At 35.2% G+C, this 19,753-nt stretch overlaps 1 protein-coding gene across 1 annotated transcript in view; it reads right to left on the reverse strand.

Annotated features, from left to right (window-relative positions):
* The window catches only part of LOC124368322 (ADP-ribosylation factor-binding protein GGA1-like), a 36,938-nt gene that overhangs the window by 3,327 nt on the left and 13,858 nt on the right, over positions 1 to 19,753 (reverse strand). The window contains exons 3-11 of the mRNA XM_046825596.1: positions 18,831 to 19,064; positions 17,976 to 18,161; positions 16,621 to 16,840; positions 13,665 to 13,784; positions 12,392 to 12,529; positions 7,064 to 7,172; positions 5,793 to 6,100; positions 4,534 to 4,697; positions 1,803 to 1,913 (exon numbers count right to left, since the gene is read on the reverse strand). Of these exons, the coding sequence (XP_046681552.1) occupies positions 1,803 to 1,913; positions 4,534 to 4,697; positions 5,793 to 6,100; positions 7,064 to 7,172; positions 12,392 to 12,529; positions 13,665 to 13,784; positions 16,621 to 16,840; positions 17,976 to 18,161; positions 18,831 to 19,064 (1,590 nt within the window). The remainder of the gene's footprint in view (positions 1 to 1,802; positions 1,914 to 4,533; positions 4,698 to 5,792; positions 6,101 to 7,063; positions 7,173 to 12,391; positions 12,530 to 13,664; positions 13,785 to 16,620; positions 16,841 to 17,975; positions 18,162 to 18,830; positions 19,065 to 19,753) is intronic.

Genomic DNA, 19,753 nt, shown 5'->3' on the forward strand with positions numbered 1-19,753 from the left:
ATTTGAAAATGCTGATCGTCTTACTCCTATATCGTAGACAAAGATTCTCATGAGCACAATCCATAATGCCAAAAAGACTATGGGATAAGACCTATAGGGACCACCAGTTCCCTACATGGTCTCACCCCACAATTTCAGCACCTGTGCCACTTTTTGTTTTAAAGCTGTCTGTAAACTATTCAAGCTTCAATTTTGGAAGAGCTTTCTTTCCCTCAGACCAATCCTTCCTAGAAGGTATAACAATCCTAAAGGGTTTGTCAAAGAAAAGTTTTGGTGGATCTGATCACGGATCATGTGCAGAGCATTCCCCTGAATCAGGATGCTAATTCTGCAGTGCCCACTGCTGCCAACCAAAGTCCCGCCTGCTGAAGACAGTAGGCACTTCTCCTGGCCATAGCCCAAATTACAATATCCAGGGGGGCGAGGTCGAGGCAACAGTCTAGCGCTGCACCCAGTGCACTTGGAAAAGCCCAAATGATAGCAAGGCAAGCTATCCTTTGGATGCCAGCCAGGCCAGCTACCGCCATCTTGGCCTCCGTTTTTGGCTTCCAGACAACAGCCCCCAAACATTAGTGCAGGTCTGACCATGGAGACATAGAGCCAATACAAAAGCCTCGGCTCATGTCCCCAAGACCCACCTATCACACGTCTGCATTGCATTAAAAACCATTTCCCTCTGGCGATAACACTTTCCATATGGGGTCCCCAGTATAGGACCCTATCAAGAATCACGCCCAGGTACTTAACCTCGGACTTAAACACAATGGAGGAGCCTCTCAGTAGGAATGGACCAACACCCTCCAACTGACGCCTCCTTGTAAAGGCAACCACAGCAGCCTTCGTGGGGTTGACATTAATACTCATCCCATCACACCAGTTCAGAGCATCATTGGTCAGTTCCGTGACTGTTGTATTGAACTTGCTACTCATAAGAATCAAAATATCATCTGCGTACCCCTGTTCAAAGACACAAGCCGTCCACAACTAGGTTCCACAGGAGAGGAAAAGGACGCCACTTTGGGGAAAGCCCCTCGTAGTCCTTGCACTGACACTTGCTCCCATAAGAGTAGTAACAACCACCCTGTCTGTGAGCAAGGCCCTTATCCAATCACATATTTGACCATCAATACCACGTTTCAAGACAGCATTGACAATCGCCTGAGTGCCTGTATTGTCAAAAGCTGCTTCGATGTCCAGAAAGACACATATGGCTACTTCTTTCACTGCCAGTGTCTTCTCAATCCTGCAAACCAGTTGATGCAGAGCTGAGCCACATGATCTTCCTTGAGTGTAAGCATGCTGATTTGGATGTAGAGGTCGCTCCAAAAGAGATTCCTCCCGAAGAAACCTAGCAACCATCTTCTCCATGGTTTTGAGAAGAAAGGAGGACAGACATATCGGCCTAAAGGACTTAGGCACGACTAAGGATGAGGATTTCATCAACATAATCAGTAATAAATTAGAATTTTGAGTTGATATCACTTTTATTTATAAAACCTATCTTTGCTATAATTTTGTTCAATCCAGACCATACATTTTGTGTCACTCTTTCAGAATTTCACTTAGGGTTTTCAAACTTGTCCTAATTTTGGAGAAAAAAATTGAGAAAATCCTACAGGACATGTCAATGTTTTAAGTAGTTTTTAAATGTAAGAGAGAGATTGTTAAAATAATGCAGGCATAAATTCTGCCCGGTCTCTGGGCTCAGAATGGTTTGAGAATGAGAATTTATACACCACTAAACAACCAAAAAGAGATCAATACAATGATTTTTATAATTGCTCAAGTATCAGCACACCCACCTTGTCAGGACTGGCTATGAGCATGACTTGGGTGATGGCAGCTGGAGGCAGGAAAGGGTTGTGGGCCGGTAGTTCTGTGCTAGATGGTGGTTGCAACCTCAACCTGCAACCCTGTACCCAACACAACATGTTAGAATAGAATATATTTTTATTGTGTTGACAATATATATTACATTGCATTGCAATAGTCAATAATACCAATTTTTTACAGTATTTATCTTAAAAACTAAATCCATTCACTCGACTTTCCATACAGTTGCACGCAGGCACACATTCATACACATACAAAAACACAAAATTCATAATTCATGGGATCAACCCCCAGGATTGCAACACCGCCGTGAATATCAATCCCATCCCTGCTTGAGAAGGGAGGCGTTCAAATGCTGCTGTTCTATGCTGTCGGGCTCGAAAGCGCCCCCGAGCTCTTGTCTCGTATCTGTGTATATCACTGCCCTGTGTCAATATACACTGAAATCAACAGTAAAATGAAGTCTCTAAAATATACAAGCTGGGTAGAGTTAGCAAGTTGAGCTCCCTGAAGGCACTTCAACATGACTGTCTGTTGTTCAATTTTGCGATGATTTGAACAGATTTTTTTTGCAGTCTGAATACTCTTTCTAAGTTTGATGTGGCACAACTGCCCCACAGAGAAATTCTGTACGACAGGTATGGAAATATTAATCCATAGTAAGCCATCATTAAGACATCAGATGTACAAAAAATTCCAGTTGCCAATTTAGCGCATACACTTTCCAGGTTAACCCTTTATCTAGGTGTATTCATAGAAATTTATCAGAATCAGTTTCTTCCAGAACAATGTTATCCATCATTACTGTTGGGGTTTCATAAGTATTCAACCCACGTAAACAGAAGTTGATGATATTGTCTTTTCATGATTAGTTTTGAGATTATTTACCGTAAAATTTTGAATGCAGCAATCAAGTTCAATGAAGGTTTGAATCTCCAAAGTCAGAGAATCAGCCCGGAAACAGAGAGTCGTGTCATCTGTGTATTGAATGATTTTTCCCATATAAGGCCCCAATTTTTTCCCATACATTCACATAAATCAAGAAAAGGACAGGACCCAAGATTGATCCCTGTGGGACTCCTTGGTATATTCTAATACTACTTGATACTGCATTCTGGACCTGAACACATTGACTTCTGCTGCTCAAGTATGAGTGGAGCCACTGGTGTGCTGTCCCCTGTACACCACAACCTTCTAGCTTGTGTAGCAATATACCACGATTAACAGTATCAAACGCTTTTGAGAGATCAAGAAAGACACTGAGTGTTCTTTGATGTGTCTCAAAGCCTTCCACAATAAAATCTACAAGTTGTGTGATTGTTCCAAAAGTTGATTTTCCTGGTCTGAAACCAAATTGTTGATCAGACAAAATTTTGTGTTTGTCAAGAAAATTAAGAAGTCCAAGAACAGTTTTTCAAAAATTTTGCTAAAAACAGGTAAAATTGAAATTGATCGATAGTTATCTGCTATCTTTGGACCGCCTTATTTGAAAACAGGTATGACTTTTGCCAATTGGAGTGCGGATGGGAATGTGCCAGTTTCAAAAGAAAAAATTATGATTTTTGTCAATGGGCTTAATAAATTGTTAATATGTGCTGATAACATTGTTTTATAAGCCACATTGATATGCCATTTATGTCATTGGAAGTTTTAGCTGAAAAACTTCTTACAATACGTCCCACTTCGTACAATACGTGAAGCAGGGGTATGTTAATGCAGAACAATATCAGATCAGTCTTTAACACGCAAACAGTCTCACCCGCAGCAGTTGTCTAGAATTTTTGAAATTCTGTAGTAATTTTATGATTAACAATATCAGCAGCTTGGAAACTCGTCTTATCTCTTCTCTTATACTTCTTCCCAAGGTCATGACATCTGTTAGTCTTTCGCTCACTTTCATTTAAAATTAATTCAACTACTGTTGTCAACTGCACCCAATTCGGAAATTTTTAAGTTTATGATTACAACCACTCTCAAAATTTTTTTATTTACATGCTTAAAAAAGTACATGCAGCAATTTACTCACACATGATCTCCCGTGTATTCTAAATTTTATGGCAAATTGTATAGTACTTGTAACATGTTTCTTTATAGAAACATTAAATTTGCAGATAATTTAAAAGTATGATTATTCTAAGATACAGTTAGTTGAAATACTCACAAGATTTTTTTTTCAAGAATATTTCTTAATGAAGGATAATAAAATTTAAAAAGTAATCATAAGCAAATTGTTCTCACATGATGTCTTGTGTTGGCAATGTAAGTGTACCTTGTCACAAATTAAAACCTAAATTTAGCAAACTTTCAAATTTTATAAATGGTCGTATCAGATATCCACACTACTGGATCTTGCAGAAGAACCGGTTCTGACTTAAACTCTTTAAGTATAATTATTAAGATCTTGTGACAAAATAATCAATATTTTCTATCCTGATCGAAAATCAGATTCAAGTAAATGACAATGGAAATGAAATTGAGTTTTATCTCAATTCAAGGAAAAGCATAACTAATGTTCCTTAACATATCTTGTTCCTCACTTTATAAGTTGCCTTACTAAATTATAATGGTTGAGAGAGAAAGAGACAATAAAACTAGGGTCTAAACTTTCCATTGGATTCTTGGTAATATAAAGCTGTTATTGGATAGTGTAATATAAAGTATTCAGCTTCAGAAAACAATTAGTACAAGGTGAGGGGTTACCTTGGGAACAATGGCTTGAAACAGGTAGTCAGAGACTGGATATTGGCTCTGACTGGTGGTGGTGACGACAAACACTGACACGTCATCGCGTGGACTGTCTCGTGCAAAGTGTATTGTGACGGCCACACCTCGTTCCTGTAGCACTGGGAGTGGGGGTAGGCTTCCTGAGAACATCATCAACTTTCAGAAAAAATACATACAAAAATCTTCTACTACTTTATTACTTTTTCTTAATTTGCTATGAAAAGATGGTTTATCAACTGAATACTTTTTAAATTTTGATTAAAATTATATATGTATATACAGGATGTTCACAAAAGGGTTTCACAAACTTCTATGGGTGATAGTAGTCATCATTTCAAACAAAATTTCATATAAACATAGGTCTAGATATGTTTTGTTAGCCGCTTTTTTTGTATTCATTTTATATTTTTTACAGAAAAATTATTATGTTTCAAACTACTTAAGCTAAAAACCAAACTTTCACACAAAGGTTTGAATAGATAAGAAGAGAACTAAAGAAAATAATTGTGTTATTTTCTTTAATATTAAAAAAAATGGCATCTTTTGCAAATTTTTAAAGTCAAATAACAAAAAGAAAAGCAGTGTAGTTATACAAATTTACTAGGTACCAGCTATTTCAACAATTTATTAAAATTCCAATGGTACTTGTTTTAATGATATGCGTCAATGCATAAAAGAGCATGATCACTTTAAAAGTAGGTTTGCACAAGCCGGGAACAGCAAACATTCTGTCTTTTGATAGGCATCAGCTGTTTTACACCCTGTTATAAAAATTTAACAAGGTACTAACTATTTTGTAACTTTTATAGCAATCCAACGGTAATTTTTCCAATGAAATCCGTCAATGCCATATGCACAATCATTAAAAGTTGCTGAATTCTGAATTCACTGAATCCTTCACAGACATTGGGATTTGAGAATTTGCTGATATCCTACAATCTGCAAAGATCCAATGCAGTCATTTATTATCAGCTGATTGGCAATAGACGTTTAAACTGTAAATAGATAACTTAATTGAAAAATTATTGTACTTTTGTAAATAACACTTTGCTTGTTGTTAGTATTTTCTACATTTACATTCACAATTCACTGTGTCTGCTGTTTTTCGTGGCTGACAGCTGATCAAATGGGAAATTCTATCCACCTGACTTAATGATCTCCAGGGGTTCAGTGATGTCTCAGAGTCCAAGGGGTCTGATAGAAATCTCTCTCTTGACTAAGTAAATTCTACTCACCTGGCTTGATGGTCTCCAGGGGAACAGTGATGTCTCCGAGTCCAAGGGGTCTGATAGAAACCTCACTCTTGACTAGGGGTTGGGGTTCAGCTGTGACCTCTACTACAGGTGTGTCCCCATTGACCTGGGGTTGAGGTGGGGCCTTCAGGTCCTCAGTCGAGTCTATCAGCAGGTCCAGAGAATCAGGTGGAGGGGCGGATACAGGATTCGAAGGAGGTGAGATGGAATGTACCAAGGCAGGTGAGGAATGTACAGGTGATGCCTGATGTGATAATGGCAGTTGGTTCATCGGAATTTTTGTCTGAGCCCTGAAAAAAATTTAATACAGCCAATACTATTCATGTGAATAATTTGACTTACTGAATCCTTAAAGTGTGTTCTTTGTGTGTGTTTTGAAAATTTTCAAAGCTAGTGCTCATAAACGTTTCAGTGAAATTAACACAGATTTTATTAAATAAAATAGGACAATTTTTCAGCACTTCACCATTTTTACAGTGCAGTTATAACCTTTTTAATGGAACAGTACAATTAATATCTATCAAAAATGAATACTCATTTAGTTATATTTTAAAGAAATTTATAACTGCAACGTTAAATTGTTTACTATTATTTTAACCCTTCGCACGCCACTAGTAAATCCATTAACTTTCCTATAACGCCAAGACAAGTAAAAGAAAATTGGTTTTTTTTAAGTTCAAAGCTAATTTTTGTTATTAAATATTTAAAACAAATCATAACACTACCACACAATGAATAATAACGAGATACGTAGTAGATGCGCACTCATGTCAACCGAGAAAGAAATACACGCCACGGATATATTTGGTTATGGCTCTGTAGGAGACACAGAGCTGATGAGCAGGCGGTCGGAGTTACACAAAGGGTGCTCCCCTCTCCCTGCCGCAGAGTGAAGGTCATTTATAAATACTTCCTTGTCAACCGCGATAAGCACAGAATGAACACCAAGCATTTCAAAGGTCTTTTGTGAACTAAAAACCTCTCCAAGAGACACAATCTATAATATCGGATATAACTGTATTTGGCGTTTGGTAAAAGTCTACCATTGTAATATATTTGTCTACGGAGTGGGAAAAGTTAGAGACTGTTAAATTTTTTTTTGCATTTGTATGACTTTGTTAAGAATAACACAACCATTCTTAATTATTATATTATATTAATTAACCTTGCACAAAAACTTAATCATTGACACTGCCGAACTGCATGATTTATCAACTCTAACAATTCTACTCCAAGGACAAGCCAATACTCACTTGATTACAGGCTGAGACACAGTCTGTGGTAAACTCTGTTTCAGCAGGCTTTCACTGATGGCGTCCAACTCTTCCAGCCCAGTCTTGGCAACAGGCTTCTCACTTACTGCTGTACAGAATAGTTTTATCAATAGATTGGCTACCAATGACGTATACGAGGTGTGGCCAGAAAATAACCGGACTGAGACTGAAAACAAATTTGATTTAGAGACATCTACAATTTGATGTTATCTCCTTCCTTAATCGCTACACGAATGGCTTAATTCGCCATGCGAATTTCCTACTGTGCATAACAATGCTGTAGATAATTTTCCGTAATGTTGTTCACGACTTCCGTTGTTTTTTTCTTTTACTACTGTCTCAAATCTTGCCATTTCAAAGCTGACTTGACTTTAGTTAACAAAAAGAGTCACAGGGGGCCAAATCAGGTGAGTAGGATAGATGATCAAAAATGTTGATCATACAAAATGTCTTCACTGACAAAGCTTTGTGAGCTGGAGCATCGTCCTGGTGGATGATCCACGACTTTTTCTCCAAATCGTTCCATTTTCTCTGTACACGCTCACTCAGGGTAGTCAGGACCCTAATCTAGTAATTCTAATTCACTGTCTGCCCCTTTGGTCCCTAATCAACGTGCACGATCCCATTGATATAAAAAACACAATTATCGTGACCTTGAATTTTTATTTTGTCATTCGTGCATTTTTAACGTGGAGAAGCAGGGATTTTGAATGCATCAATTGACATTTTATTTCACTATTGTAAGTAAAAAAAAACCAAGATACATGGTAGGTAATCACGTTTTCTACGAAGGTAGGATCACTTTCGATGTTTTGTAGGATGTCATCACAAATCACAAGGCTTTCCTTCTGTTCAGGTGTGAGACTCTTGAAACTGTTTTTGGACACACTTTTATCATGTTGAAACTTTCATGGAGAATCTGCCTAACACTTTGCTTGTCGATTCCTGTTAGCTCAGACATTGCACTGATAATTAACCGACAATCTTGTTGAACAAGGTTACCAATCTTTTTAATGTTGGCATCAGTTTTTGATGACGATGGTTTGCCAAAGCGTGTCGCCACTTGTGTTTGTGTGGCTAACTTTAAATCGTTTAAACCACTTGTTCATAATAAACAATCATCACTGTACACTTATTGTAACATTACAAATGTTTCACTTACAGACTTTCCAAATTTGAAAAGAACTTTGACATTTACCTGCTATTTGTTTATACTTAACACTTTACTGAGGTAGAGACAAGAGATTAACTTCTTATAACTGATAAGGGAGGTATAAGAACGGGAACCAGATGAAACACGATTAGGGATGGGAAGGGGATTCACGCGATCGGCCGTACAATATTCAGCCTTATTGCGTCTGGTTCTATGGCATCATAAATTCTAATCCGGTTATTTTCTAGCCACACCTTGTATTACCCGTCATCAGTTAGTATTAGCTTAATTACCGATGACGAAGTTCAGCCAGATTTGGAATCAAGAGTGATAAGGTTTGTGATTCAGCAACTGGGTATTGTCACATATTCAAGATTTATACTGGTATAGAGACAATTTAGACAGATATGTTTTCAGTAAATGTATAGGTAGTGTTTAAATTTTGTGTAAAAGTTTACTTGACGAAGGTAGAGTTTTGTTCATGGTAATTGGTATAGCTCTCCCAAATTTTTTCTTCATCTTACACATAGAACAATTCATGTCATCGGTATATTAAAAGCGAACAGAAATAATGTCCTTGATGGATTGAAATCTTCTCAGCTAAAAGAGGTGAATTAACCTTTTGATCTAGTAAGATTCTCTACTTGAAATGGAAAGATAGAAAAGATGTGTCACTGCTTTCAACCTATCATAAAAGGCCAGATTATGAAGTAGTTTCACAAAGTTTTATTTTATTAATTCAATAAGACTATTTTATTAATTCTACAATCACTCAAGGAGTAACTAATGTGAGTAATTGTAATAACTCTACTATAAAAATTTTTGAGTACATTACACTTCTAATTTAAATATTAGAAATAATATTTTCCACTGGAGACAGATATATTCAAGTGATGTGCTTGAATGTGGTCTCTAGATTGAGCTCATCACAAAGTGAAGATGTTTATGGTTTCTCCAACAAAATAGTTAAAGAAATAATATATATTGTACTTGAGCCCTTAACTTTTTCTTTTTAATTTGATACTTGAGAAGAGTATTTTTCCTGATATTCTTAAAGTGGTCAAAGTTATACCGGTTTACAAAAATGGAGATAAATCATGCCCCTCTAGTTATCGCCCGATTTCGCTAATACCTATATTTAGTAAGATTCTTGAATATTGTATGAAAGAGCAATTATATAACTACTTTTTAGAGAGCAAACTTCTTTGTAAAGAGCAGTTTGGTTTTTTTGCCTGGTAAAAATACTATAAATGCGGTTGAATTGGTTGTTGACAAAATCTTGAGAAGCTTCGAAAATAAGGAAACATTATCTGCCACTTTAATTGACCTGTCTAAAGCATTTGACAGTATATCTCATGATTTGCTTTTAAGAAAATTCCAATGTTATGGTATACAAAGGTAGAGAGTTACAATTAATGACGTCCTATCTAAATAATAGAAGGCAAATGGTAGCTCAAGACTCTCATGTATCTGAGTTTAAAACTGTTAAAATAGGTGTCCCTCAAGGCTCTGTCCTAGGGCCTTTTTTATTTGTTATAGCCATAAAATGATTTTGCGTTTAATGTACCCTGCATGTCTGTTTTTTAACGCAGTTGATACAACCTTACTCAATTTTGGAAAAGATTTAACTAACTTAGACATTGTACAGAGTAATGCTCATGAGGGTTGCTTTTGAATGGTTTAGGGCAAATTATCTAAATATAAACACTAATAAAACTGAAAATATTTATTTTAGTTTAAGCTCTGCTGTAACAAATATCAATAACTCAGTTAAGCTGTTGGGGGTTCATTTGGATGACAGGCTTAGTTGGGATACTCACACAAGTAGTTTATGTACAAAGTTATCTAGGGTTACTTATTTATTGCGTAGGTTAAGTTTATGTGTAAATAGAATATATCTATTTAGATAATTTTTTAGATAATAGAATATTTATTAACATCATATTTTTGCCTTTTTCCACTCCACTTCTGTCATATGGAATAACTCTGTGGGGCAACAGTGGTGGAGCCCAAAGAGTTTTCCTGTGGCAGAAGCAAGCTTTTGCGGTTGATCAAGAATGTGAAGGGTAGAGAATCTTGTTAGACCAATTTTTAAGTTAGAGTTTTTAATAATGACTGTACCATCTATGTATATATATATATATTATTGTTTAGTTAAAGTTAAAGAAAATCTGAATGAGTATGAGATGCGTCATGACATTCATAACTACAACACAAGGGCCAAAACATATGTTGAATTTAATTCCTGTAAGACTTGAGAAATTTAAAAAAAGTCACTGCTTTATGGAGGTTCAGCTTTTCAATAAGTTACCTGATAGTGCTATGGGACAACAACTATCAATAAATTTAAAATTGTTCTTAAGAATTGGCTTAAGATGACTCCCTTAAACACTGTTAATGAATTCTTTGCCTGTGATACAAGTACTTTAATATTTTAACTGTAAACTTTGTTGTTTTTAAATTTCTTTTATTATCTGTCTGTAACTTTGTTTTGTTATTTATTAGAATTATTTAATTGATCATTTTAATTGTTTTTAATTTTAAGTGTTAACATTGAAGCTTTCTAGTCACACTGATAGTACTAAGTTGTTTTATCTTCCTATTTTGTGCATTTTTATTTAATAAATTATGTATTTATTTGATAAAATTTTAATTTTTACCACTAGATATAGATTAATATTTTTCTTCAGACCACAAATTTGTTAATAATTTAAATGAAAGCATTTTAGTGTAATCTAGCTTATATTAGTATTATAGTACATGCTTACTATGTTTATGACTATGTCTATTATACAATTTTGTATTTAATGACAATAAAGCTTCTTGACTCTTGAAAGAGAATGAAGCAAGGACAACTCATAGAGTGCATTGTAACTCAATGTTGTTGTAATATACAATAACTTAATCGGGAGTGTAGACAAACAGAATAAAAAACTGTCATCCTTCCCTGTAATGCAGCACAGTGTAAAGGGTTATAAAAAGTATTTTTTTTTAACTCTCTGATGTTGTTTTATTCAATGCTAGTGTAGTTCCCAAACTAGTTAGAAACAAAAAACAACACTTATCAGAATTCAGGAAGAATATTGCAGAGCAAATTTTGACAACTGTTGTGTTGCTATAAAAGTCAAATATAGAACTACAGGGAAAGAAACTGCGGCCATTTTATAAGTAAAATACTTCTTACAACTAAAGAGAGTCTTCTTCCAAATGCTTTAAACGAATGCTCATGGAAAAAATCAGAGATAGTGTTTGAGTGCAAAATATCTTTGCATCTGGAATAATGTTTTCAATCTTTCCGCACAAAAACTAACTACTAACTGACCTGTATATTCAAAAAATATAAATAATATATGATAATAAAATACTATTTTAACATGTTACATGATAAATGAAGAATCTTGGAGCTTTGGTTAATGTTATACGATAGTTTAATATTTTTAATTGACCCTAAGCACCTACACAATGATTTTCATTGAAAAATAAAAGATTCATACGGTACTGAAGGTATAAATATTTTACTTTTAATTGGTATTCAATGGGTTAGTCATTTGAATTTTGAGTTTAGCTCCAGTTTTCTAGTGCTCCACCTATTTATAGATGTCTCTGATGTCAAAACAATGTAAAATGTTTCGTTTTGAGCTTCTTCGTCGTCGACTTTCTTTGGATCTCTTCAGACGAACATGATCACCAGACTCGAGGAGTCAAGTCTGAGACAGTGTCAGATACCAGACGCTGCAATAAAAGGAAAGTGAACTAGAGCTAAACTCAAAATTCAATTGAATCAACCCTTCCTACCATAGCTTCATTATGGGTTAATCATGCTGTGACCTTTGTGCTTTATTCATCAGTCATTGAGGGAATAGTTTTAAAGCAATTACGATTCTGACAAGGATTACAAACTAAATAAATCTTGAAAGTAATCAAACAGTAAATCATTGTTTCATAAGTTGTTCTTCTTATCATATTAAATATTGTTACAAAAATATAACATAAAACAGTTTTAAACTTTTAAAAGTGATTTTTCATTAGTTTGAGAATAATTGGAAGTGGTGAAATCCCTCGCACATCCTAAACCCTCCCTTCCCAATGAAGCAGGTCATTTCATTTGGATAATTACAAAAATAAAAACAGTTCTATAAAAACACCGAACTTACCTGTCCTGACCGGAGACATAGGCACTGCTGCCGGTTGGGCGAGGGAGCTGAAGATGTCCCCGAGGGAGGCCAAGTCCCCAAGTGGCTGTTGTGACGGGAGGGTTGGGGAGGTTGGGGTGGCAGAATCGACGAAGACAGCTGTATAGGCAGCGCACTGTCCAGGTTTGGCACAACAGAAGCATCTATACCTGAGGACACGAGTGAGATAATGTAATATAAATCTGCGACACTGCTGTCATTTCTAGCAATACAAAACATTTTAACAGAGAAAGACTATAGGACAAAGGAAGACATTTTTGTCATCAGTAGGTTCTGAGTATTGAAAATTAAATTTGGCTGATATGATATAATACAACAATTATACACCATTAATAGGCTTTTCTGTTTTTACTCATTAAATAAAGTTTAGTGTTAAAAATATGTACTGAAATAACAAATTTTAACCCTAGAGCCACTATACACCTCGATCAAGATTTATTTACACTGCGCTTGATCAAGTAGCATTATGTTCTGCATTTCTTATGGCATTGTTACAATTGCATAAAGTAAGTTTTACATATTGTGCTATATATTGTTGTGTTAAATAAAAACTGTAGTTTTACATCTATATGTAGAAATATCATTTTATTTCCACAGAAATTTGTGTTGATATCATTAGTATTTTCACTGCCTGAACTTCTGATTTATATTTATAGTATTAATTGTAACATTTTTATCTAGTTTTTTTGCTATAGGTTTTTTAGTAAAGAATGTATACATTCTAAATCCACATTATATTTTGGAGTATTATGAGCATTTTATAATTGGTAACTGGTGTTTTCTTCATTAACTCCACCTTTATGTGGTGGAATATAAAAATATTTTTAAAATTTTGGATTTTTGCAAACTTTTGACTAAAGGATATACATAACAGGTATTGGTAAGTTTTACTTTTACATATTATTCCTTGTAATTTACTGAAAATAGTTATATATAATACAGGTGTAATGTGTTGCAAATGTTTCTTTTTCTTCAGAAAACGCCTTTGCGAATACACCAATTAGAACTTAGCGGTTGAGACACACATGTCCGTGGGTTGTAGGCTTAAAACTATTGATGAAATGATATTGTATTACAATTCCACCATCATTATGTGAGACAAAACACTATTCCAACTGCACAATTCATATAAAATAATAAAATGGTACATACTGATGTCAGTGAGCTGCTCACACAGCAGAGACACGGAGGCGGGGGCCGGAGTGGTGGGTGGCGGGGGCAGACTCTCAGTGGCGGGGGGAGCTCAGGTCCAGCAGGTTGCCCCCCACCGCGGAGGCCGGCAGACCTTGCACTATCACTACTCCATACTTCTCCAGAACCTCCCCTAGCTCATCGTTTGCTGCCAACACCTCATCTGGAGTCACACAAAATTGTCATTATGTTTACAGCTTACAGATCAAAAACCTAAAATACAAACTTGAAATTCACTCTTAGAATTGCCTGAGAGTTATCTTAACTAACGAGCTATTATTAATTAAATATCCAATTTCAAGGTATATTAATTACTGAAGTTCATTCAATTTTCATGAAGTTTGTTTTCCGGAGGGCAGAAGACCACCAGGAAGGCCCAAGTTGAGATGGCGAGACCAGATCAGAAGAGACATAAGAAAACTGGGAAGAAGGGAAGAAGATGCAATGGATAGAGAGATCTGGAGGCAGTGTGTTGGCGAGGCGCGAAGTACCACCTTGGGTACCAAGAGCCACGGCAGTAAGTAAGTAAGTAAGTACGACGAACTTAGTGACTCGTTATTTGGTCAAATTGTATTTGAATATTTGGTTTGTATGTGAACTGCGAGACCAAACTGCAGTACATGGATCGGGGAGACAGGAAAATGCCTTCCAAAAATACTAAAAAAAGGCATGCAATCAGTGTCTGCAAGTTAGATTATGGTAACTTTTTGAAACAGGAACAATTTACTTCTCTTCACTTCAGGTTTGTGTCAGTATGGTGTGTAATCGATTTTGGGTTTGGAAAATGTTTTGTTACATTAAATTCATACTTTTAAAATAACAGCCCTAAATACCAAAAATTAAAACTTTTTTTATAAACTCCTCGTAAAATTAGTCATTTAAAGTAGGCAATTTACGCCACGTCAGGACCAAATGGAAATGGCTGAAGATACAAATGTGAAACTTTTACAGTTATTTTTGACGATGGAAGGATTGTGAAGGAAACAGGATTTTTCCGGACATTTGCTATCGTTCAGTGAAACAAGAATTAATGTTTTGTATAGTTTTTTATTAAGTGCATGTTTATAGAGTTAGTGAAGTTGACACACAACATGTAGGTTGTATACAAGAGTTATAGTTCAGGGAGCGACATGTTTGTACTAAATTATGTATGACTTAGGGAATTTATATTTATATAAATTGAAAAAAATATATTTCATGGAAATGAGCTTTCTAATATCTTTTTCTTAACCCTTTTCACCCGGGCTGACAATATAATGTCCACTGAATACTCTTTTCTTTGTTTGAAGGTTATTTTTGACGATGGAAGGATTGTGAAGGAAACAGGATTTTTCCGGACATTTGCTATCGTTCAGTGAAACAAGAATTAATGTTTTGTATAGTTTTTTATTAAGTGCATGTTTATAGAGTTAGTGAAGTTGACACACAACATGTAGGTTGTGATTCCTGACTTAGGCGTGCCACAACGCTTTGGTAAGATTTGTTTATTTTAACCTAGTTTGTAATTATGTATTAGGTTAGTTCTTTACCTGAAGAAGAGATCAGATTGCAGATCTCGAAACGTAATGTTACTGATTTCTTGTTTCACTGAACGATAGCAAATGTCCGGAAAAATCCTGTTTCCTTCACTGAATACTATGCGAACCGTACAGACGGACAATTTAATGTCTACGAATCCCATGTTTTAAAATACAGTAAAGTATATACGGCTCAAGGAATATATATTTAATTGTTTATAGTATTTTGTAGTTTATTGGTAATTTAATAATCAAAATAAATCATTTTTAAAAGTCTTTTACTGATTACTGATAACTGCCCTGAATACAGAAAAGTACACCAGTAAAATGGGCAGGCCTAGGACAGGATGTTTTTCTTCGTTGATCAAATTACCTGGAAACAAGATAAAAAATTGTGTTTGTTCAAATAAAAGGACCAAATGTGACAGGAGTAATAGAAAATGATCAAGAACTGTCTGTTCTCTGTGTGAGAGCTGCGATTCAGTGTGTTTGCCCAAACGTATTTGCAATTAGGGCTATCCAATTTTTTTTTTATAAGCCTATCGTTATTGTAAATATATAAAACAGTGTTAATAAAAATTTGTAAATACATACATTTTGTAAGTCAGTGTTAATAATATTTTGTGAAACAAACTGCATAGGCTCAGCGATTGGAACTCATGTTATGCCATTGGTGAATGATTTATATTTGTTTTTATTTTTCCGAAAATTGGTACATAATTTTATTTAGTTTTATTATAAAACTATTACTTCTTCCCCTACGGATATAAAGATTTTTAACGTTGACTGCGGCAGACCCGCTAGTTCGATAAAGACACCGAATTTTTTTACATTCCCACTGGGCAGACAAATTCAATGGTTAAACATTCACCACCATATAACTCCGTCTTGTCTAGTAAAAATTAAGTTTAATGCAAAATTTAAGTACCAAGATAAATTTACAAAGACATCTTTCCACATGATAAATTCACATTTTTGTTCATTGAGATAGGTTTCATAGTAGTGTTTAAAATAATAATAAAGTTCCAATGAGGTAGTGAAAATACTACAACGCAAGAGTGCGTTGACATCAAATCTTACTACTAACTTTTAATGTTGACTTTCACACTATTATGTTTTTTATTAACTGTATGAACTGCATGTTGTTAATTGTCATATGTTTCATTAAAATCTCATATGATTGTACTCAGCTTGTTCACAAATTTATTATTCCGTTGTTTTTTCACTGACATCATGATTAACTGTAACACCAATGTAAATTATTTGCTAATGCTCAGCCAAATCCAATGGAGTGACATGCACCATCGTCAAACTCAGTGCTACTAATATGTATATATATATAAAGCTTTATGCAAAATTTCAAGTCTATTAATTTCATAACTTAGTTTTGAATATATTGTGTGAACAGACAGAAATGAAACTTTTCTATCCCCAAGAGTGTTTTAAGCTTTGCTAATGCTCAGCCAATACAATGTAACTCACTGAAGAGCCTCTCATCACTATGAACCTCGGACAGCAGTTTTTGCACATTGGGTCGGAACCGTAAGCAGCTCGCTTGCAGCTCCTTAATGAGCTCCAGGTCCTGAGCAGAGCTCGTCTCCTGACTGTACGACTCCAGCATCTCGCTCAGCAGCCGAGCGTTGTTGTGAGCCGCCTCTAGCTCGCTCAGCTGTCTGCTCTTCATCTCCACTCTCCTTTCATCCTGCAAAACAAATTCTCCTGTACTTTTGAAGGAACAAAGCAACACTTGGTTTGAACTATAAACACTTAGGGCTATCACTACTTGAAATGCAAGCTATTAACATGACCGACTGTTAGAGACAGACAATACACGACAGGATGAAATGGTACAAACCGTCCTGTAAAGAGAGCTTTCTCGTACTTTAGACCTCGGGAGTACAATAGTCATCCATTATTCGGGGATTAACCCTCCAATTCCTGATTAAATATTTCCCAGTGCTAAGCCATTATTGCTACCATATGTATACTTTCAGATTCTTTTCTTTACTATTTATTTCTAAACTAGGGCCTTTCTACTATACATAATATGTTCAGGAAATTAAGGAAAAGATTATAATATATAAAATAATTTACCTTTATTTAAAATCTGTGTATTGGCCATCTTTTAAAAAAAATTTGTACTAGCACTTCTATACATTATATACCACTAAATAAAAATTTTAATTATGTACCAATATTCCTTATTTATTTGTTATTACAGACATACATAACAGTTGACTTGTATTTCAAGGAGTAAAAATAATAAATGCCATTATATAAAAGAAGGACTGACGACAGATACTGACGTAAATACAGCCGATTTAGAGTTTACAGTTATCAATATACAATTGATAAAATTTATCAATTATGTGATATTTCATTAGAGAATTTATTTCCAGGTAATACTATATAAGATAGAGAATTTATTTCTGAGTTATTACTATATAAAATATATCTTGATCGCAAAGAATTAACAAAATGACAATGGAATTAGTAAACAGATGTTTTAACTGTCCAGATCGAGACAGTATCACTGAGAATGGCACTCCAACCCTTCTGATCGAGATGATTAGCATTTAGAGGGTTAATAATAGTTTTTTTAATGTTAAAAATCTATATATTGCTTAATTATAATGTGTTTGTGTTATAACCTATTTTTTCTCATAGTTATAAATCTTAATTGAATACAGATAAATTTTAAAATAAGTTTACTTATTAAAAAGATTATTGGTTGTACAATGTGCTCATGAATACCTTATTAAATTATTTTGTAAAATTGAATATAAATTAATTGTAGTAGAATCTGTATGTAAGATCCTCGTTGAATCGAAGCCTACCTCCTTCACCATGGTCTTGATGAGTCTGTTGGCGGCTTGCAGGTCATCTGGGTTCTTGCTCTGGAGCAGTTTCTGCAGCAACCGAGACTTCTCTGTGTCCTGGAAGATAGAGTCCTGATGTCGTGGTGGTGGAGGTACGATGTTCTGGTCCAAGCTCTTGTGGGCCTCCATCACCATCATCTCCTCCTGTATGTATAAAACAACACTTCATATACAACAGTAATTAATGATGTATCTCTTGTTACACTAGCATTTCGTAGTTATGGACTTGTGAGTTCTCTGTGTCCTGGAAGATGTCCTGATGTCGTGGTGGTGGAGGTACGATGTTCTGGTCCAAGCTCTTGTGGGCCTCCATCATCATCATCTGCATATCAACATAATCCTTATACAAAAATGCTTCATGTACAACTGCAATTAAATAATTTATCACTACACACATAGTATGTAGCTTTGAGGTCTTATTATTACAATACAAATTCACACTTCAAAACGCTTTAGTATTTAATTCTTATAAGTTAATAAAGAATATAATTTCATATAAAATAAACATATTTATAATAACATATTATTTTAAAGTACTTATATATTATACATATATAATTTATTCATATTATTGAAGTATATTTTATTAAAGTACCTAATAAGATTGATTTTATATGTTTTACATTACTTTCGTTCATTTTATAGCCAATTACATAGTATTCTTTATGGGAAGTAGTAAGTATAGAATTTGTTCACGTTTTCATGTTTTGGATCTTACTGGATTGAATTTCACCGACCAGTTACTACAAAAGAACTTGAACAAATCTTGATCATTGTAAGTTATCCTGCTTCAAACAGATACATAAAACTTACCTTCACGACTCCTTGCTTCTTAAGCATCTCGTACGCCTCCTTGATCTTAAACTCCCGTGGGTAGTAGATGGTCCAGGACTGCATGAGCTCCAGCACCCGTCGCTTGACAGGTTCAGGCGTGTGGGCGCCATTATACTTGGGCGACACAAGCTTGATCAATTCGTTGAGAAAACGAAACTTGCCGACCTCTGCGTGGAAACTACTGCCACATCGCTTCATACAAGCGTCCAACACCTGGTGGCAGGACCAGAGACTTCTCGTAAGAAAACATTTCCAGATCTCTCAAGCATTTCAGTACGAAAAATCTCTAAGCTTTTTTCACGTGTTATGCCAATATGACAATAAAAGAGATGTTTTACAAATGAACACAATATTATTAGATACTTTGGTATTATATGGTATGCTGTGGTGGATAAGTTAGGTTAGGTTACCACAAATATGAAATGAAATTAAATGAAAAATGACTTTATTAGAGGCGAAGTTAGGACTATAAAGTCCTCTCTACCACTTAACCTCACATAAGTTACAACCTTTGGTCGTATGTTGCTAGTACGACCAAAGTTAAAGTTATGTATGTTAAAATAGTCTGATCGTTTAACACACTGACTGCGGAGGACGCATCCTGCTACTGTCCCCGCTGTCCTAAAGTCGGTACATGTCTGGTGTTGAAATGAAGGTGTAAAGCTCAGTGTAGTATGTTAGATAGCGAAACAGTGCCACATGAATACCCACGAGTCAGTTTGAATTTCTATGTAAAGTTCGGTGTTGTGATATAGTAACTAGTCCTTCTTAGAAGCTCAGAAAAAATTCCTGGGAGCATATCTCCTCAGCCCCAAGGACATCAGAGAACAGGAGCCCTCAAATCTGATTGGCTTCTGCAAAAGCCTCGAACTTCGAGGACACAAATTTAAGTAAGGGAGGCA

Source organism: Homalodisca vitripennis, chromosome 8 (assembly GCF_021130785.1).
Source record: "Homalodisca vitripennis isolate AUS2020 chromosome 8, UT_GWSS_2.1, whole genome shotgun sequence".
Lineage (NCBI taxonomy): Eukaryota > Metazoa > Arthropoda > Insecta > Hemiptera > Cicadellidae > Homalodisca > Homalodisca vitripennis.